Source organism: Dunckerocampus dactyliophorus, chromosome 12, assembly GCF_027744805.1.
Source record: "Dunckerocampus dactyliophorus isolate RoL2022-P2 chromosome 12, RoL_Ddac_1.1, whole genome shotgun sequence".
NCBI lineage: Eukaryota > Metazoa > Chordata > Actinopteri > Syngnathiformes > Syngnathidae > Dunckerocampus > Dunckerocampus dactyliophorus.
This window is the reverse complement of record NC_072830.1, coordinates 12,852,196-12,880,169: the sequence shown is the minus strand read 5'-3', so window position 1 is coordinate 12,880,169 and position 27,974 is coordinate 12,852,196. Positions and strand designations below refer to the sequence as shown.

Here is a 27,974-nt window from a genome sequence, read left to right as displayed (position 1 = left end):
AAACTGCAACTTTATTTTTAGTTTTGCTTGATTCTCCTTAAAATGACAAATTTCAATATTTCAACTTTATGTTTCTAAATGTAAATTTTTCTTAATAATATGATCACTTTTTTGTCTTAATATTATGACTTTATGCCCATGAAATTTTTTGCTGTTGTTTTATTTAGTTTTCTTGTTTTTTTAAATTAAATTAAATTGATTTAGATTAAAATTAATTAAAGCACAATCAAAGCACATTAAAATGAATTTTAATTTTAAAAAATGCCACCAAATTTATATATGTAGATTTATATTTTCACATTATTCTCGTAATATTAAAAGTTTTTCCCAAAAAAGAAAACATGCTTTAATATTTCAACTTCATGCTTCTAAATGTACATTTTTTATTCATAATATTTACAAAAAATCCTAATAATGTCGTCACTTTTTTCTGTTAACATTATGACTTAATGCTCATAAAATTACTATTCTTTTTTTTCCATTTTTGCTGTTTTTTTTAATTAATTTTTGTTGTTTGTTTATTTATTTTTAGAATATGCTGAAGGTCAATAAAAAAAGAAAAAACACCACAGGCATGCCCTTTGGACTCCCCCGTGTTACAGAAATGGTCCAATAAATGTAACACACCAAAAATAACATCCACCCCAACACATTATGCACAAATTATTGATCATAAATTTAGTTCGCCGTATTTATTAAACAACTCCAAACTGACACCTGACTCCACCCAATTGTGTCTGGTGTGGTGCAATTACCTTCTGTACGTAAAAAAGTATCATTCCCTTTTCTAATGTACGTAACTTGAGCTAATTACATCCAATCTTAATGATGACTGACACATTGAATAGCCAATGAAATTGTAAAAACACTAAAAACACCAATATGCCGCTTGATGGGTGGACTTTTTTCTTAAAAGCAAGGAATTCCTGCATGACAGAGCAACGGAAAACGTGGCTGGTGTGTCAACAATGCACCTTTAAAGTTTTCAGTCCTGACAATCCAATCGCTGTGTTGAATGTCAATACAAAGCGTCAGCAAGCCGTGGAGTTTTATTTGCTTGGAGGTTGTGAAGACGCAGACCAAGTGTGACTAAAGAGAACACCTTTGGAGCGCCTGATGCTAACTTGATAAAAAACGGTGTAAAATGCTCCGGTTTTGTGGCATCATTGTCAAATTTGAAATGGGATTAGGTACGAACTCAAGCTACGACCCCATTGTGTTACTTTGGCATTTACACTTGCACTCATTTTGCCTCGGCAAAATTTACTGTAGCAATGTCTTTTATGCAATGTCATTTATTTATGACACATCTGAAAAGTGTGAAGGCTAGTTTGCGCACTGCTTGAGTTCTGTTTACGCATAAATTATGCACTTGGCATTCAATTCCTGACCAAAAATGGTGGCATTGGGATGAAATGGCCACGCTCCTGCACAACTCATTTACACCTTGTCAAGTACCGTTAGCATCTAGTGCATGACAAAAGTATGATATGTGTAGTGTGACATGCATTGTTCTCGCACGGGTATGCATTGTAACCACCACTTGCCGCATCCATGAAGCAGTCGTGGCATTATTTGGTCCTGCTGTGTCCCGTGTGACGCCACACAACATCAGGCATTACCTTATAGCGTCATTAATTCCTCTATTTGCAAGATGTTGAACTCCAGAGAAGAAGCTCATGCCATAAAGAAAGGTAAGTCTTTATTACGCAGCTGCAGATATAGAATGTGCAAAGAGCAGGAAGGAGGCAATAAACCAAAAAAAAAGACACATGCACAGTGAGGGAGAGACAATTGCTGACCACGTTGGGCAGTATGATTACTGATTAACAGAAAATCACAAGGAAGATCCAAAATGCTACAGAAATTACTTGAGAATTCCCCTTGACTTGCTTCAAATGGTGGCGGAAAAGTTTCATGTGAATGAGACACACTGAGGCACGCTTTGACATGCACCGCCCGCATTGTTTGCACATAGGTTGCGTTGCGTTCACGGTGCATTCACGACTAGTTCGCGCAAGTTACGTGTGCCACAAATTTTGAACATTTTAAAGTTTTCTTTGGCCACAGGCGCGCATAGTTTACACACTGGTAAACTGGCGTGACGTATGTGTAAACTGTGCGGGGCTGCTTGCCAGTTCTCAAAAAAACTTTAACATGTTTGTGGCACACATAATTTCTGTGAACTAGTCGTGAATGAACACAAGCGCACCGCGAACGCAGCGCAACCTATGTGCAAACAATGCGGATGGTGCGTGTCAAAGCGTACCTCAGTGTGTGTCATTGAGATGAAAGGGTTAACTATTCCACTATTCCACCACCTCTTCATTTGGACCGAGGTGGAATCATAATGTCTTCTTGTGAGCAATTCCTTCTCCCACACTGTCTGTGTCTCTTTTTTTCTAGTTTATTGCCGCCTTCCTGCTCTTTGCACATTCTTTAGCTGCAGCCTTTTTTTAATTGCATGAGTTTCTTCTCTGTAGTTCAACATCTTTGTCGGTGCCTTGCAAGTAGAGGAATTAATGACGCTATAGGAGTGATGCCTGCGGGAGCAAATAATGCCACGACGGCTTTATAGATGCGGGAAGTGGTGGTGATAATGCATACCCATGTGGGAACAATGCGCGTCACACGTACTATTGTCGTGCACTCAACGTAAAGACGAATGCGCAGCTTTTTCGTTCACAAATTGCAAAAAATAACTTTCAAAAAAGCCCAAAGCTACGCTTCTACTTCAAATTGCTCAATGACAGCTTTAAATTTACTTTGCCAACGACTTTTTAAGGTATTTTAGCCAATAAAAAACAAAAAAAAGAGGCAAAAGAAAAGAATATATGCAGGAAAGTGACACGAGGGCATCATATCAGCCCACAATCAGGGGAGGCAGTTGAACCACCCCCGCATCTCATTTCTTATGCAGTTTTTCTTGTGGTATTATTTCTTGACCCACTTCTTGATGAACAAAGCTCCTAGCACCCCCGTCGTGCTTATAATACGTAAGTCTGGACTAACAGCGCAGCCTGTATGTTTGACTGCGTGCCTGTGTGTACACTGAAAACCAGGCACTCCGTAATCCTTTCTCGGTGACACGAAGGTGTTGCAGACATTCTGTCTTTGCCTTTGCCCACCTCCTGTTTGAGTCTTTAAGCCTTATTGCCCTTGACACGCTGCCTAACACAGAAACAAATCACCCCAATTGTTTCCTTGTCGCTGGACACTAGGGGGCACTGTTTGACACGGCTCATCCATGATGAGCCGCGTAAACTGCAAGAGTTTACTTCTACCAAATGTTTACGGGCCTTTACTACCTTTAGCTTTCCACACGGCCAACGGGAAATATTGTCAACAGGCTGAACTAAAAGTCAGCCTTTTGACTGTGATTGTGACTGGTAAACAATGGGAAAAACATCCTTTATTCAATGTAAATGAATCAAACTGTGCATGTTCATAAGTGTTCCATCTATTTATCTTTATACACATTCTTGTAAGCATTATAGCGTTATAGTTCTTACCGTTTTTTGACTTGTTTTTTCTTGTTCACTGAGAGAAACCCTGTTTCAACCAGTCAGAAAGAATATGTGCGGTGGATATGGCAATAACTTACAAATTTTAACTTTTTTGTCTGCATGTTTAGGGCTCATAATAATAGCTAAAATTGTATTTTCCAGAGCAAAAGTCACACTTTTTTTTCATAGTTTGGCATAGTCAGGTTGCTCTGTTGAATCTTAAAGAGGTTCTAAGTACAGCTTCAAAATGCAAAAGGAACAAATGGGAGTGAGACGATAACATTTTTGAGCAAGCAATTTATTGGAAACAAGCATTAAAATGAAATAGGCTAAAACCTCCCTAAAATAGAAATAAAATGTAGTAGCTGTGCCATTCTTGTTAATCAGCTGAAAAATGGGTTAGGGCATGTTTGATGCCAGTGTGTCCAGGAGGCTAGTGGGAATGTTGCTCCAGGTGGTGAAGATGGCTTCACGGAGGGCATCCACTGTCTGGAACTGATGTCCATTTTTGTAAACTTCCCTTGCCATCCATCCAAATGTTGTCAATTCAACACACAGTGAGTTTATTCCTCTGGAGTGTTGAAAAAGTGTTGAAAAAGCCAGTCATTAGCACACAGACGAGGGCCTTCAGTCATGAGGGATGCCGCCTGCAACATCTCCACATAGCCATAAAATAGCCATAAAACTTTCTTCCACCTTTCAATGTCCCATGTTTTGTGCTCTCTTTGTGCACCCAGTTTTGTGGCATTGAAGGAGACAAGTCCTTTTTTTCTTCTTAAAAGTCTTCTTTGGCAGATGGCATCTGATGGTTATTGGACTACACTCGGCACCAGTAACAACCTTCATTTGGACCGAGGTGGTCCCGTGCCGGTATGACATTTTTTTGGGTCTACCACTTGACTTTTTTGTTCCATAACCCTCAGAATGTTTGAAGAAGTGTCCAACCTCAGCATCAATGGTGCGCTGCAAGAGCCCTTGCTTATGCAACTCAACAATCCCACCACGTTCAAAGAGAGAAAGCTTTTTTGCCTTTGCCATCAAGAGATCATGACAGTGTGACACCGAATCACATTCAATCCACATTTTTGCCAACATTTTGCCTTTTAAACGCTGTTCTCTTAAACGTTTGATGATTTCATTTTAATGCTTATTGTTTGCTTACTCTAAACATTTTTTGTCTCACTCCCTTTTTTTTTATTTTGAAGCACTACTTGGAACCTCCGTAAAGCAGGGGTCCCCAACCCCTGGGAACATTTAAGCTGCGTCCCATTACGTGCATTCTTAGTTGCCTCTTTTTTTTTATCTGTTTTTATATCTTTAGAAAAGAGAAAGACGTGTTCATGTCTCACATAAGAATTGTGGATGATGGGCAAAATTCCCAAAGAAGTACACTTTTCCTTTACCATTTTGATGAGGAATGTATAATGTAATATGAACACTGCACCCATTGAAGCAGAGTGATTTGAAGATGGTGGGTGTAGCACATAATGATGTTTTTTGTAAGATACTACTAATGATGTCATAGCTAGATAATAGTTGAGGCCCGTTATTGAGGCACCATGCTCGTAAGGGTTTAATCTGGACACCAGGTGTCCTTACAGCAGGTGTTGGATTATCAGACCACCTTTCCAGGTACGTCCGGCTAAGTTGGCACACAGTAAGAGGACTAGGCACAGGTAAGAAACTAAACATGGGGATTAAGGTCCTCAGCCCCGACTATAAAGACTCTTAACAGATGATTTGTAGCTAATCCCATCAAGGCTTAGGCTGTGACGATCTGACTAAGTTCGCTCATCAAATCAGGTGTCTGCTTAACGCAGCACGGCCACGTTGATCTGGGAGACAGCTGAAGAACAAGTCGCCCATCCTGTCAGCGTCGCTGTTTCAAATGGCCTTCAACAGCCTGATCCTATTACGCTGGATTGAAAGCTGACAAATGTTCCAAAACAGGTCCAGGAAGGCGCACGGGATTTACAGAACGTCAACAGCAACATCAAGGATGCTTTGAGTTGAACACAATGCCTTTCAACACCGTTGTCTTAAAGTAAAGATCCATCCTTTCATAGTCGTAGTGTCAACACATCCGAGATGACCTTGTACAAAAGACGCTCGCTCCATCAAAGTACGCAACACATAAAGGATGAAAAGCATTCACATTATTCTTTTATTCATGTGGAATTTCAAAAATAAAGCCCCCTGAATAGACAGAATTGTTATTGTAATGTTACACTGATGCTTCTGGTAATTGGAAGCCTTTATTTCTGTTCTGCCAAACTCGACTAATTGTACACAGTAATCCCTCGTTTGTGGCGGTTAATTGGTTCCTGATCATTACAACAAAGTAGGATTCCCTGTTTATAAATTGAATATTTTGATAGTTAGAGCATAGAAAACCTGTTTACCACCTTCTAAATACGCCTTTTGACATTATTAGAGCCCTCTAGACATGAAATAACTCCTTTACACTCCTATTACCCAATATAGTATACATAATAAGAGAAAATAAGCCGTTGAAGACATACAATAACCCCTCGTTTATGGCGGTTAATTGGTTCCAGACCCGACCTCGATAAGTGAATATCCGCAAAGTAGGATTCCTTATTTATAAATGGAATATTTTCATAGTTAGATCATAGAAAACCTGTTTATGACTTTCTAAATACAATCTTTACCATTATTAGATCCCTCCAGACATGAAATAACACACCTACAGTTTAATTATTATTTGTTTACACCACATTGCTAGCGAGCTAACGAGTTAGCGTCCAATTTATTTAATGTATTCTAAGCTTAAGAAAGGGTTTAAAACGGAGTGGGGAAGAAGGACAAAGAAGCCAAATACATACCACTTCCAGACGAAATGGGAGGAGAACTTTTTTTTCATGTTATCATGTCAGACATGCCATGGCTGACTCCGTGCAATCTAATGTCTCTAATTGTCATGTCTCAATAATGCGACTGCCGCCTAGTGGCCAGAACACTACATATACCTTTGTCTTTCAATATTGTTTGAGTAATCAGCCGTCATTAATTAATATTTGCAAAACCGCAATATTGCGAGGGACGACTGTAAATAAGACTTACTATAAATGTTACTATAAATGTGTTTCCCTCTGGGACCTGAGTGATGGAGTTGAGTTTTAGCTTTACGTGGGTAACAGCCTCAACAGTAGCCTGTCTTATTGTTATGACGATGATTATTATGTTATTATAATTGTTTCTGTTGTGAAATCATTTCAACCTGCAATAAAAGCCTGTTGTTCAAGTCTGGTGCTTGTCTCACCAAATAATTACGGACCCCTGGGACCAATGTGTCAATTTGTATGTTAGTTCACTGAGCCATTTTTATGCTTGAAAATGCTTCATTTAGGCAAAAAACATGTAACATTTGCTTAAATATGCATATTTGTTGACCAATAACAGGCCGTTTTCTTGGAGATTTTGGAGGAATTTCTCTTGGAGATAAATCAAGTATGTATCTATCGTATTCAACCACAAAACAGCATGATCAAGTGAAAATTCAAAGTGCAAAGTGGCGAGAGTAGACACTGTAGGTGTGAATGTTTGTTTGGCAGCTGGGGTAGACTCCAGCGTACCTGTGAACCTAACGAGGACAAGCGGTATTTAAAATAGACATTTCTGTTGCAGACTGAAATGTTTTTAACACACAGGAAGCCACAATAAGACTTTAAAAGTGGTCAAATGGGTCATATATTACTTTGTACGTGACTTGAACTAATCAAGTCCCCAAATGGAAACATTTGGAGTGGTTGCCATGTGACTATCCCAAGGATCAGTACCAGACGTACAATAATGATTGTATTTGTACGATAATTTCAAAAATTTCAGAATGTAAGATACTGTGATCCCTTCAGTTCAGGGCTACACAGTTGTCCCGATATAGTATTCAATGCTCATAAAAGCAATATTTTCGTAGTTAGAGCATAAAAAACTTGTTTAGTACTTTCTAAATACGTTTCTTTAACATTAATAGACATGAAATAGCACACCTATAGTCACCTTTACACTCCTATTATTCATTGTTTACATCACATTGTGCAACTCTTATGCTGCAGGGACTCGAGCAGGGCAAGCCAGTGGGCTAACCAGTTAGCCTCAAATTTATTTCTTTGAAACTTTAGAAAAAACTTAACCACTTCCACACGGGATGGGAGGAGAACTTTTTTTCACTCTATCATGTGTGGCATGCCATGGCTGACTTCATACAGTGTTAAGGTAATGTAATGTAAGGAAATGTATCAATGTTTTGTGTCATTACTGCAGTCTAGTGTTTTGACTAATGTTTGACTGTGTTTGACTATGACTATATGTTTTGACTAACAATAGACCATAGTCTACCACCAACAGCCATTGTTTATTCATTCATTTCTGAAAAAGTGTGATGTAGCGAGGGAGCAATAATCGAACCACGATACTGGGGAGGGATATTGGAGAGGGACGACCGTAAACACAAACAGAACACATCCTGCAATGCCCGATGCTGTGCATTGTCTCACGTGCCTCTTTACCGCCAGGCGGGGGTGCTGCTCTGGTATGAGGGCTTCCCTACTGAGACTGTTGCCCCTGGGGAAGAAAATGGGTGGATGAATGGATGATTCATAGAGGAATGGAAACATGGTGATAGAGTCAGACATATGCATTTACACCCATGGAGAATGCTGAGGTGTCTACTGTCAATTGTTAATTCATGTAACATTTATGTTCTTGGGCAGTGGTACCTGGAGACCGCAGAGAGAAGCATTGAGGGGAGGTGAAAAGTCTGAGTCAACACAAATCCACAAACGCTGGCAGTGATGGAAGATGCTCACCCATCAGCCATCGCAATGCGCCCGGTTGCGTATTTAAAGCTGCATGTTTAGCTTCCAGCCTGGCCCAGCTCAAGTATTTACTTTGATAAGTAGAGTTTAGTGGGGATCGCATGCTGCTTGCGGCAGGTTAGCCAAAGCAGGAACAATCCTTCTGAAGGTGATTAAGTACCTAAAGAAAGGCTGGGTGAGGAGGGTAAGCCTCCAAGTCTTGTGCTTACAGTACAGGTCCACGGCTGATTGTGAAGATTCTTGTTCAGGACAGCCAATCCCAGCGGACCACACACCTTGACGTGTTGCCGCAGAGCACATACAGTACAGTATTCTCCCACATTCACACCGTCACTCAGTGGGGATGGAACCCTCACAGCCTGCAAGGAAATCAGGCCAGGTGCAGTGCAGGGGTGTCCAAAGTGTGGCCCAGGGGCAAGATATTACCTGCAGCATATTTTGCAGATGAAACTAAACTTGGCCTGCATTGGAACATTACAGTACACCCAAAACAAAGATAAGAGGCACATGCAACGACCTGTGCAGGGTGTCCCTGTGCAGGGTGTCCAAACATTTCCCATCTAGGGCCCCACAGTGAAAAATGATCATTAATGTAAAGCAACACATGTAGATATGCTAAGAAGTATCGTGCACGACAAAACTGCATCTCAGCTTTGTCACATAAGCATATTATTTATACCAACTTCGCTCTTTGCTCTTTTCTTCCCATTTTTTTTAAGTTTTCCAAATATTAAATAATCTTTGTCAATTTTCAAAATATTATGACTTTATTCCCATAATATTTGAACTTTACTCCCATAATATTATAACCTCCAACAATTAAAACTTCATTTTGTTTTGTTTGTTTCTCACAATATTCCAACTTTAAAAACGTAAACATTTAAATATTTTTTTCCTTTTACTTTTCAACTCTGTGCTTCTCAAATGCATTCTCGTTAGAATATGACTTTGTTCTCTTATTTTGACTTTATTCTCATAGAATTACAGCTGCTGTTTCCGTTTCTGCCATTGTTGTTTTTAATTTTCCAACCATTTTGAATTTTGTTCTTGTAATTATGACTTTATTCCCATCATATTTTGACTTTATTCTCATATCGCAATGTAATTTCCCAAAATTTACAACTTTATTTGTTACTTTATTTGTTTCTCACATGACAACTTTTAAAATGTCTTTTTTGTGTAATATTTAAACCTTATGATACTAAAATAACAGTATTTTTCCAGTGCAGTATTTTTTTGCAAGGTTATTCTTGTAATATTATTACTTTTCTTCACATCTTTTTTTCTCATAATATTTTGACTTTATTCTCATAAAATTACTACTGATTATTAATTTTTTGTTGAAGCCCTTAAAAAGGTGCTGAGAGGGATAGATTTTAGCAGTGTTTAATGAATTCAAGTTAAAATATATATACACTAAGTCCCCAACTTACGAACACAATTGGTTCCAGACGACCGTTCTTATGTCGAATTGTTCTTAAGTAGGGGAAAAGGTAATATTACCAATGATATAGGTACTACATGTATGTGTATACATATACAGTATATGTGTATGTATGTAAATATGAGTTTGGATGCAGTAGTAATATTAAACGAGGATAATTAATGAAAAAAACAATAATAAAAGTGATATAATAATACGTAATGATAAATGTTATTTACCTTTGAAGAGGAGTGGCCTAGCATCTGTCATTGTGGTGGAGTTGGAGGAGGAGTTATTGAAAAAAAGGACTAATCGTCGTCGTCATTAGACTCTTCTAAAAGAGGTAGTGTTCTGTGGGTGGTGTAGAATTAAGCAAGCCTATTAACTCTTCATAAACTTTAATCACACGCTCTGTCTGGGTTGTACAATTTAGCTTTCCATTTAGCTTTACACTGTATCTCCCCAGCATCTCACTCTTCCTCTGTTGGTCTCATTAGCTCTAAGGCTGTATTAGCATTAGCAGTGTCACAGTGCCCTCTACTGGTCAAGCATGTGCAGTAGCAGTATAAATACTGATTGAGCGACTACAGGGCAAAATAAAATAAAATATAGAAAATATAGAAAATATAGAGTGTTCGCTCGTCGGGTGTTCGTAAGTTGGGGACCTAGTGTATAATAATAATTTCATTAATGCATAATAATACATTTTATCCATCCATCCATTTTCTATACCGCTTCTTCCTCATTAGGGTCGCGGGGGCATGCTGGAGCCTATCCCAGCTGACTTCGGGCGACAGGCGGGGTACACCCTGGACTGGTCGCCAGCCAATCGCAGGGCACATATAGACAAACAACCATTCACACTCACATTCATACCTATGGACAATTTAGAGTAGCCAATTAACCTAACATGCATGTTTTTGGAATGTGGGAGGAAACCGGAGTACCCGGAGAAAACCCACACACACATGGGGAGAACATGCAAACTCCACACAGAAGTGCCCAAGGGAGAATCGAACCCGATCTCTCGACTGTTACTGTGTGGCCAACATGCTAACCACTAGACCACCGTGCGGCCTTAATTCATTAATAATAATTATGATTTATTTTATTAAAGAATATTTTTCTACATGTGTTACTCAGTGGAGAAAAGTTTGGACATAACTGTACTACACTATCAGTGACCATCAGTGAAATGTTTTATGTTATTTTTATTTATTATTGTTATTATTGTTACTCAAACTTACAGTGGATTCCTGCTTTTTGTGGGGTTACCTTCCAGGACCACCAGTGAGTGGTGAAAAATGAAAAAAAAAAAGAATAATTGCCCTTAAAAATGTCTATTTTAAATATTCATTTATCTCTTTCATTCAGCATTTATGTGCATTTTGAATTGGTTTATGCATGTAAAACTATAATTGTAAAACAATAAATATGTTTTTTATGTTCAAATTTTTGAGGCTTGTGTCGTAACTGTGTAGATGAGCAAAGAGCTACAGAGTCAACTGCTGATGACATCATGGACGGGCGACGGAGATGACTTCCGCTTCCTGTTTCCATGTATTATCAAGCTAACAGGTTGCTAACGAGGACGTTTTGCGATAAAAACACGTTAAGAACACAGTTGGACTCAGTTGGCGGTTATTAATAACACGGCAAGACGCGTCATCTTGTACGCTAACCGAAGCAATTTTTTTACGTTAATCAAAAATGCTAACCGAGGTCCCACTGTATTTAGAAATGATTACCGACTTATTGTGTATGAGGTGTGAAAAAAACAGCGTATTTTCGGACAGCAAAAAATAAAAATGGCATAAATAATTTTTTGCACAAAAACCTTCAAATTGGGGCTGCTGTGAATGCTGAATCGCAAACACTCTTCCCCTGTTTGTATCGTTTTTCATTTGTATGTTGTTGGTACCGCTTATGTGAGCTGCTGTAACATTTGCATTTCTAGTTGGTTAAAGTGAGCTGACTGCGTTTGCACAAAGATACCTTTTTCTAGCGGATCAGCTACATTGCTCGTAATTTGCTGTGTCAATCACTGACACTCCAGAAGGCTGATAGTTGAACTTCTGGTTCCTAGTTCTTCTTCTCCGAGCAGTAACACACTGGCCTATTTTTTTTTTTTTTTACATTTGAAACCAGGGAAGATGTTTCTGGAGGAGAAACATGCGGATTACCCTGAGCTACACGTCTCAAAGTGGATTTAAGATTTAGGACTTCTTCGTGACATGCTGCTGCTTCATTTGTAAAAAGTGAATCTAGATGTGAAAAGGATGTTACAAACAATGCAAAGTGTCTTTTCAGTGATGAACAAGCTCATCACAGTCCACACATTTTCTTGTTCATTCATCCATTCATTTTCTATGCAGCTTAATCCTCACCAGGGCTGCGGGGGTATGCTGGAGCCGGGTACACCCTGGACTGGTCGCCAGCCAATGGCAGGGCACATATAGACAAACAACCATTCACACTCACATTCATACCTATGGACAATTTAGAGTCACCAATTGGGAGGAAAGAGGAGTTCCCGGAGAAAACTCCACACAGATATGCCCAATGGAGATTCTAACCCAGATCTTCCAACGTGCTAACCACTAGGCCAAAATGGACAGCATTTTCTTTTTGTTGACAGGGGAAATGCAGTGTCTCAGCTAGGGACGCTTGAACGTCCCAAGGATCCATCCATCTGTCCGCCGTCCATCCATCTGTCCATGCATCCATCCATTCATCCATCCGTACGCCGTCCATCCATCCATCTGTCCATTTGTCCATCCATCCGTACGATGTCTATCCATCCTTCTATTCATCAATCCATCCATCCATCGTGTTTTGCTTGTCCCCGAGGGCAGCAGCCTAAGCAGGGAAGCCCAGACTTCCCTCTCGCCGGCTACTTCGTCCAGCTCCTCCTGAGGCGTTTCCCAGGCCAGTCTCTCCAACATGTCCTGGGTCTTCCCCGAGGCCTTCTACCGGTTGGATGTGCCCTAAACATCTCCCCAGGGAGGCGTCCAAGAGGCATCCTGACCAGATGCCCGATCCACCTCATCCGGCTCCTCTCAATTTCAGCTTCCTGAGGATAAGACACTTAAACTTGTTTGGAGGGAAGAAACCACAAAGTTGACATTCAGTCTATCCCGACGTCAAACCGACTGTGCGGGAAAGTAACGGGAACATTTGGATCAACGTGTGCCTGCCAATCAGTTTTTTGCAGACAAACATCACCTCGAATGACTGAAGTATCAAAAGTATATTTTGATTTGAGAATTGATTTTAGAGCATGAAGAGCTGGTGTCGGAAGTATTGATATTTCAGTGTCGATCACTCCATCATTATATTTAATACACCTCAAGGGTAAGCATGTGTGAAAAGTCATTATTACTGTGATCAATGACTTTTCAAATTGTGCCACACTGTTTATATTTTGATGAAGCTGTGAAATGATCGTCATTTACTTGCATTCCTGAAGAGGAAAGAGTGTTTATAGACCATACAGAATATCAAATATAATGGTATTTGCAAAATAAATCAACAGGTTTATTCCTAAAATATTTCTTTCTTTCAACGACAGATACATTGGATTGGTTTCAGTGTGTGTAATAAACATCCTCCAATGTATCAGTTTGCTGTGTTATGAGTCTTAGTGAACGTTTATTCCAATAAACCATGCTGTTTATCATAATGATCCTTCTAGAGAAGAAAGCCTCCCACCTAGTGGTTGATGCAGTATTTGTAGGCGCTTATACGAGATGTTTATAAGAATATACAATATATACAACATAACATCTCTTTGCATCAAAGAAAGACAGACACTTTCTCATCTAAATGTTTCCTGGGACATTTTTACTCCACATTTTTTTATAGCAGAGTTTTTCTTTTTTTTAAAAAATAAATTCAACACATCTGGACTTATAATATGTAGATATACAATATACTAAAACGCTTTTGTTTAATTTACAATTAGTAAGTAGACAATTAGGGAAAGAATTATTTTAAAATGATTTTATAATATAGTCATTATTATCTTTCTATCTATCTATCTATCTAGCTAGCTATCTATCTATCTATCTAGCTAGCTATCTAGCTAGCTATCTATCTTGCCCGCTAGCTAGCGTAAAAATGAAAAAAACAAAAATGAAATATAACCATTTGTCACAATTGTATAATATGTGCATTGTACATGATAGAAAAGGGTTAATTTAATTAGTAATTAATTAATTCACAACACAACATGATTTTACTGTGTAAGCTCGTACATTCGCTGTTTCAATTAGTGATGTGCGATACCACTAATTTTTATTCCGATTCGATACTGAGACGAACTCGGGCTGGTATCGGTGATACCGATCCGGCACCGATACTTACGGCAAATTCACATAATGTGCCTAGTGAGTTTTAAAAAGTAGTGTATTTCATATCATAGCATGCAGAATTCAGGACTAATTTAACAATTTATTGACGAATTTATCAATTTAAAAAAATATTGACTTAAATTAATTAATAATTAAGTATTTACTTATTTATTTTAAACCCTGAAGCATAATGACGTGGCAGGGTGATTTACAATATAGCCAAGCCAGAAAATATGAGACAAAATCATATAAAATATGTGAGAATGGAATCATTAAAATAAATGATTAATGAAGAATTACTTGAAAACTTTATTGACAATTGACACATGGCTCTGTTTACGATCGCTCATCATTTCAACAGACAAAGGCTTCAGGCATACATAACTTAGACGCAAAGGACTCAATCGTCAACAGTATCGATGTTTTGATTTGAGAATCGATTTTAGAGCATGAAGAGCTGGTATCGGAAGTATCGATATTTCAGTATCGATCCGCACGTCGTTCGTTTCAGAAAATCGATTTTCAAAAGCATTTGACGTGTCTGCTATGGAGTGAAATAACACGCTAGTGTGTTTTTGTGGGGCTTACAGCGATGGAAAATGAAGCAGTTTTTGAAGCACAAAGGTGAAGTCACTCCCGAAATGTTTGGCCACGAACGTACACGGATGTAGGGCCACCCTTCTCCTATATTGATGTAACAATAATGTGTGAAATGTTTGTCCATACAGAAGTGTAGCTTGAACAAAGTGTGAGTAATGTTGTCCTTCATGAAGCCTGCTGTCAGCAGTAGTTATGTACTTCTATTGATCTTCCTGCACACTCACTGATGGAGACAAATACTTTTTCCAGCCTGTGCAGGTCACTCTCTATTCATTGTGCATAACGTGGCAGCCATGTCCCCGTAATTGAATGAGAGTTGTGTAATTACCCCCGCCAAAAGAAAAGAAAATGAATTCATTAATTAGACAACAGGGCGGCGTGGAAGCTGTGGCCGGCAGGCAGGCGACAGGCGCCGGGTCCCGGACAAAAGGATGTCTGCAGCTCTTTGCTCCCACTGCTTAACCCTTTAAATGCACACACACACACACACACAAGCACACACACACTCACTCATTTGCCGATTCGCTCGCCTGAACACATCCCACAAATTGGTGCCAACGGGGGGTCAGCCTCATCACAGTTATTGACAATTAAAAATGACCTATAATCAATATTGCAGCAACGGTCGTGTAGGTGTTAAGGCGTTAAATCCACCTGTGACGCGCACATGGAAAACACACCCAATAAAGACCAGTTTCACATAAATGCATATATTTACATTATAACACCATTTTTTAAAAATGAAAATGTTTAATTTAATGCATGTATGCTCTTTTATGACACGGACATGGTCTGCAAAAGCAAATAAGAGCCTCTGCATGTGCTTTAAAACAACTCAGCTGTTGGTGTGATGTGGTGGTGTTCTTTGTCATTGGAATAAACGGAAATGTAATCCAATGGGGAAAAAAACCACTACAAACACAACTACATTTTTAAAAAGACAAATTGTAATATATTTTATTTTCGTTATCATATTGTAAAATGTATTACAAGTATTTCATTATTATTTATTTTTTGATAATTAATTATTGAATTCATTTTTTTTAGAATGATAACAATTAATGGTCAATGTAAAATTGTACAAGGCATTTTCTTTTGGTTATGTTTTTTTTTATTCATTTCATTTTTTAACTATTTAATTATTTTTTACATTATTGTATCGATTTTTTAAAAATGTAATAATTAATTTAATACTTTTTGCCTAATAACAATAACACACTTTTTATATACTGTATATATTATATCCACACTTAATGGACATTGAATACATTTTCTTTTGCCAACGATTCTATATTTGTTTAATTCATAAAATGTTTTTATGGATTTAATTTTTCCAGTTTTTAGATAATTATTTTACAATAAAAAAGGATTCATAAATGAATGTATGTATGTGTATTATATATACATATATAATATGCCATGTCTAGACTTAAGGGACATTGAATACATTTTTGTCTTGCTAATGATTAGATATTTTTTAATTAAATCTTTAAAAGTATTTAATTTTAATACTAATGTATTTATTTAATTTATTAAATCATGTCATTATTATTTCATTAATAATAATACACATGTATTATATTCTGTGTACCGAATATTATGGGGACATTGGATGCATTTTCTTTTGCCAATGCATAATATGGACAACAGGGGGCGTCGCTCTGCCACGGTTGCTCCTGGTGCGCTTCAAGACAACTTGCCCTTGTCAAATGACACAAACAAAGTTTTCACACAACAAATTTTATTGAAAATTGTGAGACAATCAGATAAAATGGACAACCAGGATAAAGAAGAATAGCTCATGTTAAAATATGTCCATGAATAACGAAGGAATTGCTTTTGATCGTCTGGCTGGAGTGAAGTAAACGTGTGTGTTTTAAATCTCTGTGGAGTTTTCTGTCTTTTCCTCTCGTTTTATCGGCGGATATAAATATGGCACACATGTCCCATAATAATCAGCATTTCTCCAACATTTTAAATCTTATACAGGGTGTCCCCACAGTCTGGACACAGAGGCAAAATGCATATTGTTATATATTATTGTATTATATTATATTTTCTATGATTTTATTTGATTTATTTTCAATTTACTGTTTTCTAATTATGAATGAACGTGTATAATGTACGTATATTGTACGTGTCTATGATATGTCCAGACTTTGGGGACAGCGTGTAGATGGCTATACGTAGGTTTCATGGGTTGGGGTTAAGATAGCAAAGTTATCATGGAAATATATACATGCTAGTATACAGCCTTAAATAAATTAATACCAATTGCATATTATTGGATCTTAGAGTTATTTACACATTTTATTTATTTAGTTTAATCACATAAATAGATCAGAAACATATTTTCTCTGGAATACGACCGCCAGTTCCACTTGCACGCCTCTTGCCTTGAGCTGGATATAAGACTGATAATGTTCTTGTTTTTTTTACAAACTAGGCCACTTTACCAAATTCAACTGTCCCGGTGTTACGCTCAAGGATTTGTTTGGAGCTGCATCCTGTTAGCAGGCCACACATGGGCACGCAGATTGATTTGAACGATTTGTCACGGTCGAGTGTGATACATTGTGTTTTATTGTTAATCCAGCATCTTCATTCAGTTTCGAATAACCCTTAACCCTAATGCTAACCTAAACTCTAACCCCTATCCCTAACCCTCAATTCAGTTTGACAGGATTGTACAACACAAGCCCGAACCCGAACCTTAACCCAGTCTCACTCATTTATACAACCCTAATCCTAACCCTAACACTAACATATTCAGTTTCACTAAATTGTACAACCCTAACCCTACCCGCGCTATTGTTGCGTGAATGCTGGAAGAGTTTTCTGTTGACGTATTTGAGTGATGATTTTGCTGATTTGTAACAATGTACCTGAGACTTTCTTGGCTGATCGGGTCTCCATGAGTCACTAAAGCTTCAGGATGCAGGGCAGCTTTGTTTGCGTGAGTGGTCCACATCGGTTCGAAGGGGTTTCCTGACCAATGATGTGGTAGCATTCATCGAAAAACATTTCTCAGCCTGAACCATCGAAAAAGTACCAAAGCACGGCCTTAGTTTCTGTGGTTTGAACGGTCCTCGGTTCATAAGACAAGAAGATCCCAAATAGAGCGGTCATCACTTTGGAGAGTTTGCTGCCGGGGAAGGCTGCCTCTGGCCCTCCAGGCCACTCACCAGTCTCTGAATACTCTGCAGTTCATTGACAGAGTCCTTTAGAGGGCTTTTTGGGGACGATCTTCCATTCTTGCTGCTGCTGTGGTGTTCTAGAGCCGGGCTGGTCTCTCGACTGCACGGCTTGGACGATTCAGAGCCCGGATTGAGGTTACCTTGCAGGCCGGTGGTGAGCAGGCTGGAGCTCTGAGACAAAGACACAGGAAGCTGGTAGGGGTTGAAGCGGAGGCGTGGTCGGGACGTGGCCAGAAAAGGGTTCCTGGACAATGGACTGGAGGCGCTGGTTGCTGGGAGGGCCGAGGCTGCTGCTGCAGCTGCTGCCATGTAGGTGTAGGGGTATGGAAAGAGACCTCCAAATGGAGGCATGGGGATGCCCTGAAATACAACACATCGGATATTTCTTTTACTCAACTCTACTTTTTATAGCCAGTCAAAGTCACACCTGTTATGTTCTGTTAATGGCAAATCTGATATGAAAGTAACTTGCTTCTATTATTACATAATAAACATACTGATACTGTTTTAAAAATGTTTTATATCATTAATCATTCATTCAAAAAATGCATAGTAAATTATAATGATCACACTTTTTCTCTAAGGTAATTCAAATTAAACCATTTCAAAATAAAATGAACAATATACTTATGAAATAATATACAGTATATTAAAACCATACGATAAAAATATATTCATTTCATTCATTATTTATTTATCATTCATAAAAATAACGAACTCAATAAATCAAATAATTTTACATGATTAAAACATGCTAAAAGTATATATATATATGTATATGTATATATATATATATATATATATATATATATATGTATATATATATATATATATATATATATATATATAATACAAAATATATTAAAGTTAATCCATTAAAGTGAAATAAATACTTATTAATATTAGATCATATATGCATTGTTGTATGCAGACTTTAGGGTGAAGGGTTCTGGGTGGGGAACACTTTGATACATTCTGTCCATTGAAGATGCTAAAAGCAATCCAATGTGGGTTTATTTTTAGAATATGCCGAGGGCCGGTATTCATTTTCAAATGATATTCTGCCAGCACACAAGACTAGACCGCCATGCCAGTTATGATTTCTGTTTCAAAAAGAGTTAGCTTGTTTCGATTGCGTGTATATGGTCAAGTGTCCAGGTGTAGCATATCTTGGACAAAGTGAATGATCTCTCTTACCTGAGAAGCAAGCATATGCTGAGACAGATGGAAGGGGAAGCTGTTGGGGGTTCCTCCTGTTCCTTGAGAGGCAGTTTCCAAACCACTTGCTCCCGATACAGAGGCCAGTAAATGCCCCATGCCCATCGCCGAAAAGGCTCCAGGGTTCATGGCAAACTGCCCGGGGTGAAACAAAAGCGGCGATCCGGTGTTCAGAGGGTTAAAAAACTGTTGGCTGTGCAGGCCCGACAGAGCCAGGCTTTGTAAATGACCCGGGTTGAAGTGCGAAGAAGGGCTCTCTGTCTGGACCATGAGTGGGGAGAAGGTGTCCTTCAAAGCGTTGATGCTCCCAGCCTCAGAGTCTGCGGTGTCCTTCCGATGCCTGCTCTCTGCTTTGTCTTTCTCAAGGTTCCTCACGCCGAATGCGGAGTCATCCTTCTTGTCCGCCACGCCGGGCCTTTCCCTGATCCGCTCTTCACACCTGGAACTGTAGGGGGACACGGGTTCAGTCCCGAGGCTGTTGGAGCTAGTGCAGCGTTCATCATGGTGTTCCAGCTCCTGCTCGCTGTCGCTGCACGTTTTCTCATCTGAAAGCACAAACGCCACAAAAGGGTCAAAGCAGAGCACGGCAGGTGTGTCCCGCAGCATTGCCTAGAGATACAATTCAATAGTCCAGCCCCCCAAAATGGCACCTGCAGACTACAGTGCTGTCGTACAGTATTTGCTTTCTACACTCTTGTGTGCTTTAACTTGGTAGTGCTGAGATAGCAGCTGTTTGCATAAACCTACAAAAATCCAAAAGTCCAAAAGTCCATTTTTGTCTCCATAGCCACAAAAAATGCTTCTGACGTCGCTCAGACCATCACCACGCATTAGACTTACTTTAGCAGACATCAAAGGGTAAAGCGCTTTTTCTTTGGCTTTTTTCCACAGCACTTACAACTGTGAAGAAGGATGGACTTCAGCAGGTTTGTTAATTTGACATTTTTCGCCAGGATACATGTACTCACATCATTTGGTACTTTTTCAAGTGACATTAAAGCCCTCAAATGTGGCCGTTTACTTGCCACATCAATCATAACAATAAAGAATAAGAACAAAATACGCAACAATTTATTGAATTTAAACTGATGAATTAAAATATAAGGAATATCAAAGTGAGCACATTTTTTTAAAGCTTTACTTAACCAGGTTAAAACTCACTGAGATAAAAAACAAAAAATACAAGAGCGAACCGGGCCAAGTGGCAGCAGCACAATATCAAAACATTTCACATGTTAAAATCATATCACAGACAAAAACAGTCTACATGTGTACAGAAACGGTACTATATGTGGAAAAATTGACATTGTTGCTGTGTATTATTATACCTTTTAATTACACTTTTGAATAATGTATTTAATTTTATTTAATTACATGTGACATTGTTGGCCCAAAGGGGATTCATATTGAAAATCAAAGTACGATATTTTTCACCATTATAGAATAAAATGATCTAAGTGTCATTCCGTTTATTTACTAAACCTTAATAGAATACGTTTAAAGCGTTGAAACGTGTGCTATGCAGATTTGTGCTTGCCTTGAACTCCGTAGGTGACACTAAGATTACTAACGTTTAGGAGCGGTTGTCATGTGACAGTCACGTGACTACGCCTAGCCCCTAAATGGCAGCGTGTCAGGTAAGCTAGCTCTTTTCCGAAAGCTCTTTTTTTTTGCCATGAATGCACATTTAACAATTGTAATGCTTTAATTGAGTGTCAAAGATTACAATTAAATTCTTCTTGCTATGTTTCTTCAATGAATTCATCGAAAACAAGCTAGGAAAATATAGCTATCGGGCCTTCAAATTGCTATGGACAGCCTGACGTGATTTTCCGTGATTTTTTGGAATGAACGGTGAGACTTAAGTTGTTCCTCACCATGGCTGGGCCTGGTGATGCTGGTCGGGCTGGTGGAGGTTCCCAGCGGGGAGTGAATAGCGTCCATGGCGGTGGGAGGTTCACTGGAAGCGTCCGAGTCGGCACCATCCCGGTCCGCCTTGCATTCCTCGTACATCCTCAGCGACGGCATCGTTAGCTGTTTCCTGTCCACATCAGCAGCAGCAGCATGATATGATGCACTTGTTCATCATATATCATGATATATATGATCAACTATACAAGCACAGACGTCTCCCGGAAATTAACAGCTTAAAGTAATATGACTGGATATTTGTCAGTTCTAGCATGTGTTTATTTTTAAAAAATATTACTTATTACTAACTTATTATTTTTGTTCAAACAATTAAAAGGGAATAATGCTATTATTTTGCTACATTGTCCAATATTGCTGTATTTTTGTGTTTTATTTTGTGATCAGTAACATCACAAAAAAGTGGAAAGTGCCAGCACTGGCGTTGTTAAATGTGCAGTATTGCCTGGATGCCTCTTGCACTATGTGGCACTACCCCGTGATGCGTTCAAGCACCTTCAAATAAAGTAGGAAATCTGAACTCTTCGGGAAAAGCATTCTCAGTGAAACAGACAAGTAGGGATTGTGGGTTTTCTCACAGTAATGATAATCATGATGATGATAATACTGAAAATGCCACTGATGTTTATTACCTTTTCTCTCGCCTTCCGTTGCCGGTGTCTCTGAATCCTTTGGCAAATGGATTGTTGTCGATTTTAAGCTGCGTTATCTGTCAAACACAAGAATAAAAGTAAGATTGTATGGCTTTTTTAAAATTGTATTTCAATCGCCTTGTTCAGAATCTTCAAGTATGATATCATACGTGTGTGGATGAACGCATGCAGACTGATACTGGACTTGCATTTGTATTATTCATAAAAGAGTTTTTCCCATAGAGACATGAAACAAGCCTTTTGTTTCCCACACAGTAGAAGAACAGATGACTATCATATCAATAATTGACATCGGCGTGCCATCCATTTACAAAAGATTCGTCTCAGCATGTGCATGTGTGTGTGACCTTAAAGTGTCCTCAAATCGAATCCTGATGACTCCAATGACCATCACACAGTTGAAAAGACACACATAAATCATGGCTGATCTTCTTCAACCATCGTTATTCTCTTCTTATAAGGCAAATTTCATAGAAATAAACACAATCCAACCTGTAGATATGCTAAAAACTTATATATATATATATATATATATATATATGCTTATTTGTCATATAAGCATATTATTAATATCAACTTCACTCTTTCCTCTTTTTTCACGTTTTTGCTGTTTGTTTGTTTGTTTTTTTAAATTTCCAAACATTTCAACTTTCTTCTTAAGTAATCTTTGTAATCTTTTTATGACTTTATTGGCAAAATATTACAACTTTTCCAAAAACGGCAATTTTATTTTGGATTTTTTGTTTCTCATAGTATTACCACTTTAAAATGGTAACACTTTTTATTTAGTATTTTACCTCTGTTCTACTAAAATGACAATTTTTTTGTTTATTTCTGAAATTTTACAACTATTTCCACTTTCTTTTTAAGCATTTTTTTCATGTACTGTTATGATTTTCTTCCCATAATGTTTTGACCTTATTTCCATAACATTCTAGCTTTCCCCTCCTCACCCTAATTTTCCAAAAATGTCAACTTAATTTTGCTTTGCTTTCTACTAAAATGGCATTTTAAAACATAATATTACAACCTTTTTCTTTTAATACTTAGACTTTATTTTGGGGAAATTACTGCAGATTTTTGCTGCTGCTGCTGTTTTTTTTTTAAATTCATTTTCTTGTTAAATTATATTTCTAGAATACATGCGTGCTGCAGATGGCCCTTGGGCCACACTTTGGACACCTCCTGAGCAAATGGTTGACTTGAGGCCATAAGAAGACTTTAAAGGTGTTCATATGTGTCCTATACTGTTCGACTTGAACTCATCAAGTCCCTAGTGACAGTCACGTGACTATGCTAGGCTATGGCTTCCCCATAACGGCAGTGTGTCACTTCCAAAAGCTTATTGATTTATTTCAATCATGAAATCCATTTATAGGGTGTCAAATATTACATTTCAACGCTTCTCACTATATTTCTTGAATAAAGTCATTGAAAACAAGCTAGGAAAATAATAAGACACTGAATAAATGTGACAGTCTCAATGATGCAATCGATATATGGTCTTCTTTCAATTTATAGCATGTGTGCTATATTTAGCATGAGCAATGTCACAGATTTCTAACATTCTGCCAAAAAAAAAAACCTCATCACAAATGAAATAGAAGTATAAAACCAGACTAAGTGTTTATGTTGTGCTATGGAATGAAATGGAATATAATCTAATAGCCGTGTAAAACTCACCTTGTCGTTCTGGTAAGCTGTCACGGCCACAAATTCCGTTTCCGGGAAGACGTAAGTTCTGAATGTGCTGTACGGAAGCTTGAGGATGTCGTTGGCGCGCACGATGTGGAACCTGGGCTGGTACTTGTGCATGGAATTTAGGATGGTCTGCAAAAGCACAAACACACGCACGCTTTCACTGTCAGAAACCATACTCCAATATGCACTACAGTATAAACGGCTTTATTGGATGGATTATCTGTTTTTTTTAAAACTAATCTTCGTTCGTCTTTACCAATAAAGACATTTATTGGTACTGATGTTATGCTATCAGACATGTATTTTGACAATGTCATTATTTATTTCATTCTGAAATGGTGCGTGCAGTGTTGACTGTAACGAAAATGAAATGCACTCGCTGAAGAACACGAACCAATAAATGGGACATTATAGTCATTACAGCAAGTGATTTGTAATATTCACTTAATTGCATTCATTTAAAAAAATATTAAATATGTAAACTAAATATGTGTACACTCAGATAATATATATAATAATATATAACATTATGCATTATGAGGAAAAGCGGTGCTACAATGGATGTGAAATGAATTGTAATGTATTAGAATGTGTGTTTTACATATTCTTTATTGCACCGGTAATATCCTTTAAAATGTATATATATTAACACGAATATGCTTCCAAATAGGTGTTTGTCATATATTATGATCGATTAAGACTGATGTACTTACAAATCCGTGCTTATCGGAGATGTTGTTGGTGAGTTTGAGCTTATGGAAAGCAACAGGCTTGGCCATCCACTGCTCGCCGGTGGCGGGACTGTCCGGGTGGATGTACATCCTCTTGGGCATCTCCGGGTCGGCCTTTCCCGCCACCATCCAGCGGGAATTGTGGAACTTGTAGCGGCAGTCGTCCGCCGCCACGATGTCCATCAGCAGGATGTATTTGGCTTTCTTGTCCAACCCGTTGATGCGTACTTTGAAGGGTGGAAACATCCTCCTGCACGCGCCAAAGGCGTCAGTCAGCATGAAAAGCAGACTTCTCTAAAATTATAATAATTCTACACCATTTGCGGCACTCCTGTGTCGATGTAGGATGAATTTGTGAAGGGTTTTTTTTCGGTGGCAACTTGCACTGAAAACGTAATTTAAAAAAGCCGTCCTAAATCATAAAATAATGACATCACGTCTAATAATAATAACAATTGCTTCATAAATAACAATTTATACTAATAACTTGGCCTGCCCCAACTGAAAAGTGACGGCATGGATGTAACTGACATCGTCCTAATCCATCATTTCTGCACTGTCCATCGACATCACGTTCATTTACTACATCATCCGGAAATGAATCATTATAAATGAACATGCAGAAGTAGGTGTACACGTTTTTGTTTTTTGTTTTAAAGACCAAACTTACACGGTTTTTTTTTTTAAAAAGAAGAAGAAATCCTGTAGATCTTTATCAATTAAATATTCCATTTGACACTTTGTATTTGACAACGTGGAATAAAGGAATAATCCATTAGAATTACAATGTTGGATTAATAGATATTTGCAGAAGAGGTTATAAAAGCGGTGTAAAAATACACAATAAATCCAATTTATGAGAAATGTCATTAATATTGATATACTTTCAGAATAGTAAATTGTAAATTGTTTTTCATATAATGTGTTGAATAATAGCATAGCATTTTTTCTAGAATCCTTCCTACCTTCCGGATTTGGTAATAACCATTTCTGTGCCGAGTTTATGGAACTGGTCCCAAAGATCCTTGGCTTCCAAGGTGACTTTGGGGTCGTCGTCCACGTCCTCCTCGGGCTCCAGGCTCTTCATGCCGCGGAGATGAGCCGCCTGGTGGTGGCTGAGGGCCGGGTGCAGCCCCGTTTCCGCCGCCCCGGCCAGGCTGTGGTGGTCCGGGAGGGACTTAGCGAGCGCCCCGGGGGGGAGGCTGAGCGCTGGGAAGAAGGAGGGCTGAGCGGCCGCTAGGAAGGCGGACATGGGGAAATCGGCGGGCCGGTGTGCGTGGAAAGGGTGATAAGCCATTGCAGTCCCTGCAGTGAAAACTGGATCTCTCATCGGTGCGTCCGATTCCGAATGGAACAATTTGGGTGTTTCAGTGGAGTGGAAACGAAGCCAGGCGACACTTTATCCTTTCACTTGCTTCGGTAGCTCCAAGCGGCGCGGGGAAACGAACCAAGCGCTCCTTCGCCTCAGTCATCCCACACGGACTGGACCCCGACGTGTCCCGCTTCGCCGCAGAGCTGTGACTATCTCACATATCCTTCCTGCAGCCTCAAACCCGCGACCCTAATGAAGCAAGCCCCTTTGATTGCTGATTTTACGCGCCGCGGACTAACTGTGGGCCCGATAGGCGTGGCTGTGACGGCTCTGAGAAGAGGAGGAGAACCAGGAGGTGTCGGAAGCATTAGCAGTAAGAAAACATGTCAACAGAATCAAATATTAACCAATGACAGCAAGGAGCAGGAAATCCCACCCCCATCTCCCAACCTCAGTGCTGCTCCTCCTCGCTCGTTTCATGTCTTCATACTCACTTTACACTTTTATTACTCACTTTATACTTCTTGTTTTTTTGTTTTTTTTACATTTGTGTCTTATCCTATATGCAAATCCACTCCAGGAGGCTGTGATCGCGATTGTGACAGCGAGGACAAACCCAGATGCTGCGTTCAAGGACACGGTGTATGAAGATAGCAGACGAATGAATGCACTTTGCAGAGAGAGCACACAGCACAGGGTGAGTTCTCTGTTGGATAGAAGCCTTCAAGTCACGTCTGTTGCCATATTGTTTTTTTCTCTTCTTCTTTACGTCATGCGGAATGATTGACAGTCTTGTTGCGCCGCTTTTCATCAAGTAGCTCGCAATTTGCTTCATAAGAGCCGCTCGGCGCCACTCACAACAATCACTTGTCTCTTTTAATTTAGCCTGAGGAGGTCCTACCTCGTGTGTACAACCAGCAACAACTTTTAGTATTAATTATTATTATTATTATTATTATGATTAGCTATTCATGTTGACTTGTCCGTCAAAAAAGCGGCATATTTTTTGCCCGTGTAATAAAACCGAACGATTCACGTTGACTTGTCTGCCGGTGTCACCGAATAAAAGAAATTCGAAAATATAATGAATTATTCGCACGAAGCCACAAGTCCGCCTCTCGTGTCATCGTGATGCTGAGCACGTGTACAGTGCAGAAATATGGTAGAAGTAGATATTACATTATTGCAACAAGTGTCACATCGAAATAAAGAAGCCTGCTGGAACAATGACGGCCTCCCCTGGAACACTTGTTGCATGCATGGCCTCCATCGCACACGCACGCGCGCGCACACACACACACACACGCACACACCCACACACACACGACCCGTGAATCTTTATGGTCAACGTCGCTCTTATGCAAGTTAACTTAATATATACAATACAATTAAATCATATCAATTAAATGTTTAGGATTATTATGTGCAATATTAATTTAATTGAGTCATAATATATTACAAACAAAATCAATACAGCATTTAATTGCAAGTATTTAATTGAATTTTTTTGAAAGTATGAAATCCTAATTATTAGTTGAAATAATACACCTCGTATTATTTCAACTGGCGTGTATATTTCTACTGGTCAACTGGAGCTTCCGCGAGTATGAAAAGAGTTGTGTTATTAGGAGGTAATACTATTTGTACTGCCAATTAAGGTTATGACAAATGTAGTAAATTATCAAAAACGAGAGAGGCTATGATGAGATGATTGTATCAAATCAGACGTCGGGTCCGCCTAATAAGAATAAATAAATATGTTTTGTTTGTGTGTGTATATATATATATATATATATGTATGTGTGTGTGTGTGTGTGTGTGTGTGTGTGTGTATTCTTATAAGAGAAACAGTTGACGCACCTTCGTGTTTTTTGTTTTTTTTTCTCCTCGCATTGACTTTCATCTCCTGGTCTTGTGCTTCCATATCCTGCATCATCTCTGCTATATTTAGCGCCGAGACTCAAGTCTTGGCGCCAGACCGTTTAAGAGCTGTCAAAGTCCTTCATATTTCCTCTTGTCACACCGAGCCCCCCCTCGACCCCACTCCTCCCACCAGCACCAACACACCATCCTCTTCCTCTTGCACCATTCATCCTCCCTTAAGACTAATCTAATGTACTATCACGTATCATCATGTATGATATACTGTAATATTTTCTATTATAATGTAGCATAAAAGCAATGTATCATAATGTAGTATAAATGTATTATAATGTGTTATAGTCCACTGACAGTGAGAGGTGACAGATGAAAGGTCAAATAGTGTACCATGATGGCACTATTTGAAGGGCAGCCACCTTCCACCTGGCCTGGAAGGCACGGCGCCAGACGGGGGCGCTAGAATGACTCGCTGCTTGGATAGAAAGAAGATCCTCTTATAGATCCACTCTAGAACATTCTAGAATGTGCCCTTACCCGTGCATTAGAAATAATGAGAATAGTAAGCACTGTTCCATGCAGGGTCAAAGTGTGGCCTTGTCATACAATAAAGCTTTATGAAGTGTTCATGCAATG

General features: G+C 38.8%; 1 protein-coding gene across 1 annotated transcript; it reads right to left on the bottom strand.

The window, feature by feature from the left end:
- Positions 1-16,427: 16,427 nt before the first annotated feature.
- Positions 16,428-25,540, bottom strand: tbx2b (T-box transcription factor 2b). The gene is made up of 7 exons (XM_054793882.1): positions 25,114-25,540; positions 24,131-24,398; positions 23,400-23,546; positions 21,696-21,772; positions 21,012-21,175; positions 19,114-19,679; positions 16,428-18,276 (listed from the first exon to the last, which is right to left on the bottom strand). The coding sequence occupies exons 1-7, from the start codon at positions 25,476-25,478 to the stop codon at positions 17,848-17,850; spliced, it is 2,016 nt and encodes a 671-aa protein (XP_054649857.1). The 5' UTR covers positions 25,479-25,540; the 3' UTR covers positions 16,428-17,847.
- Between the last annotated feature and the right edge of the window lie 2,434 nt (positions 25,541-27,974).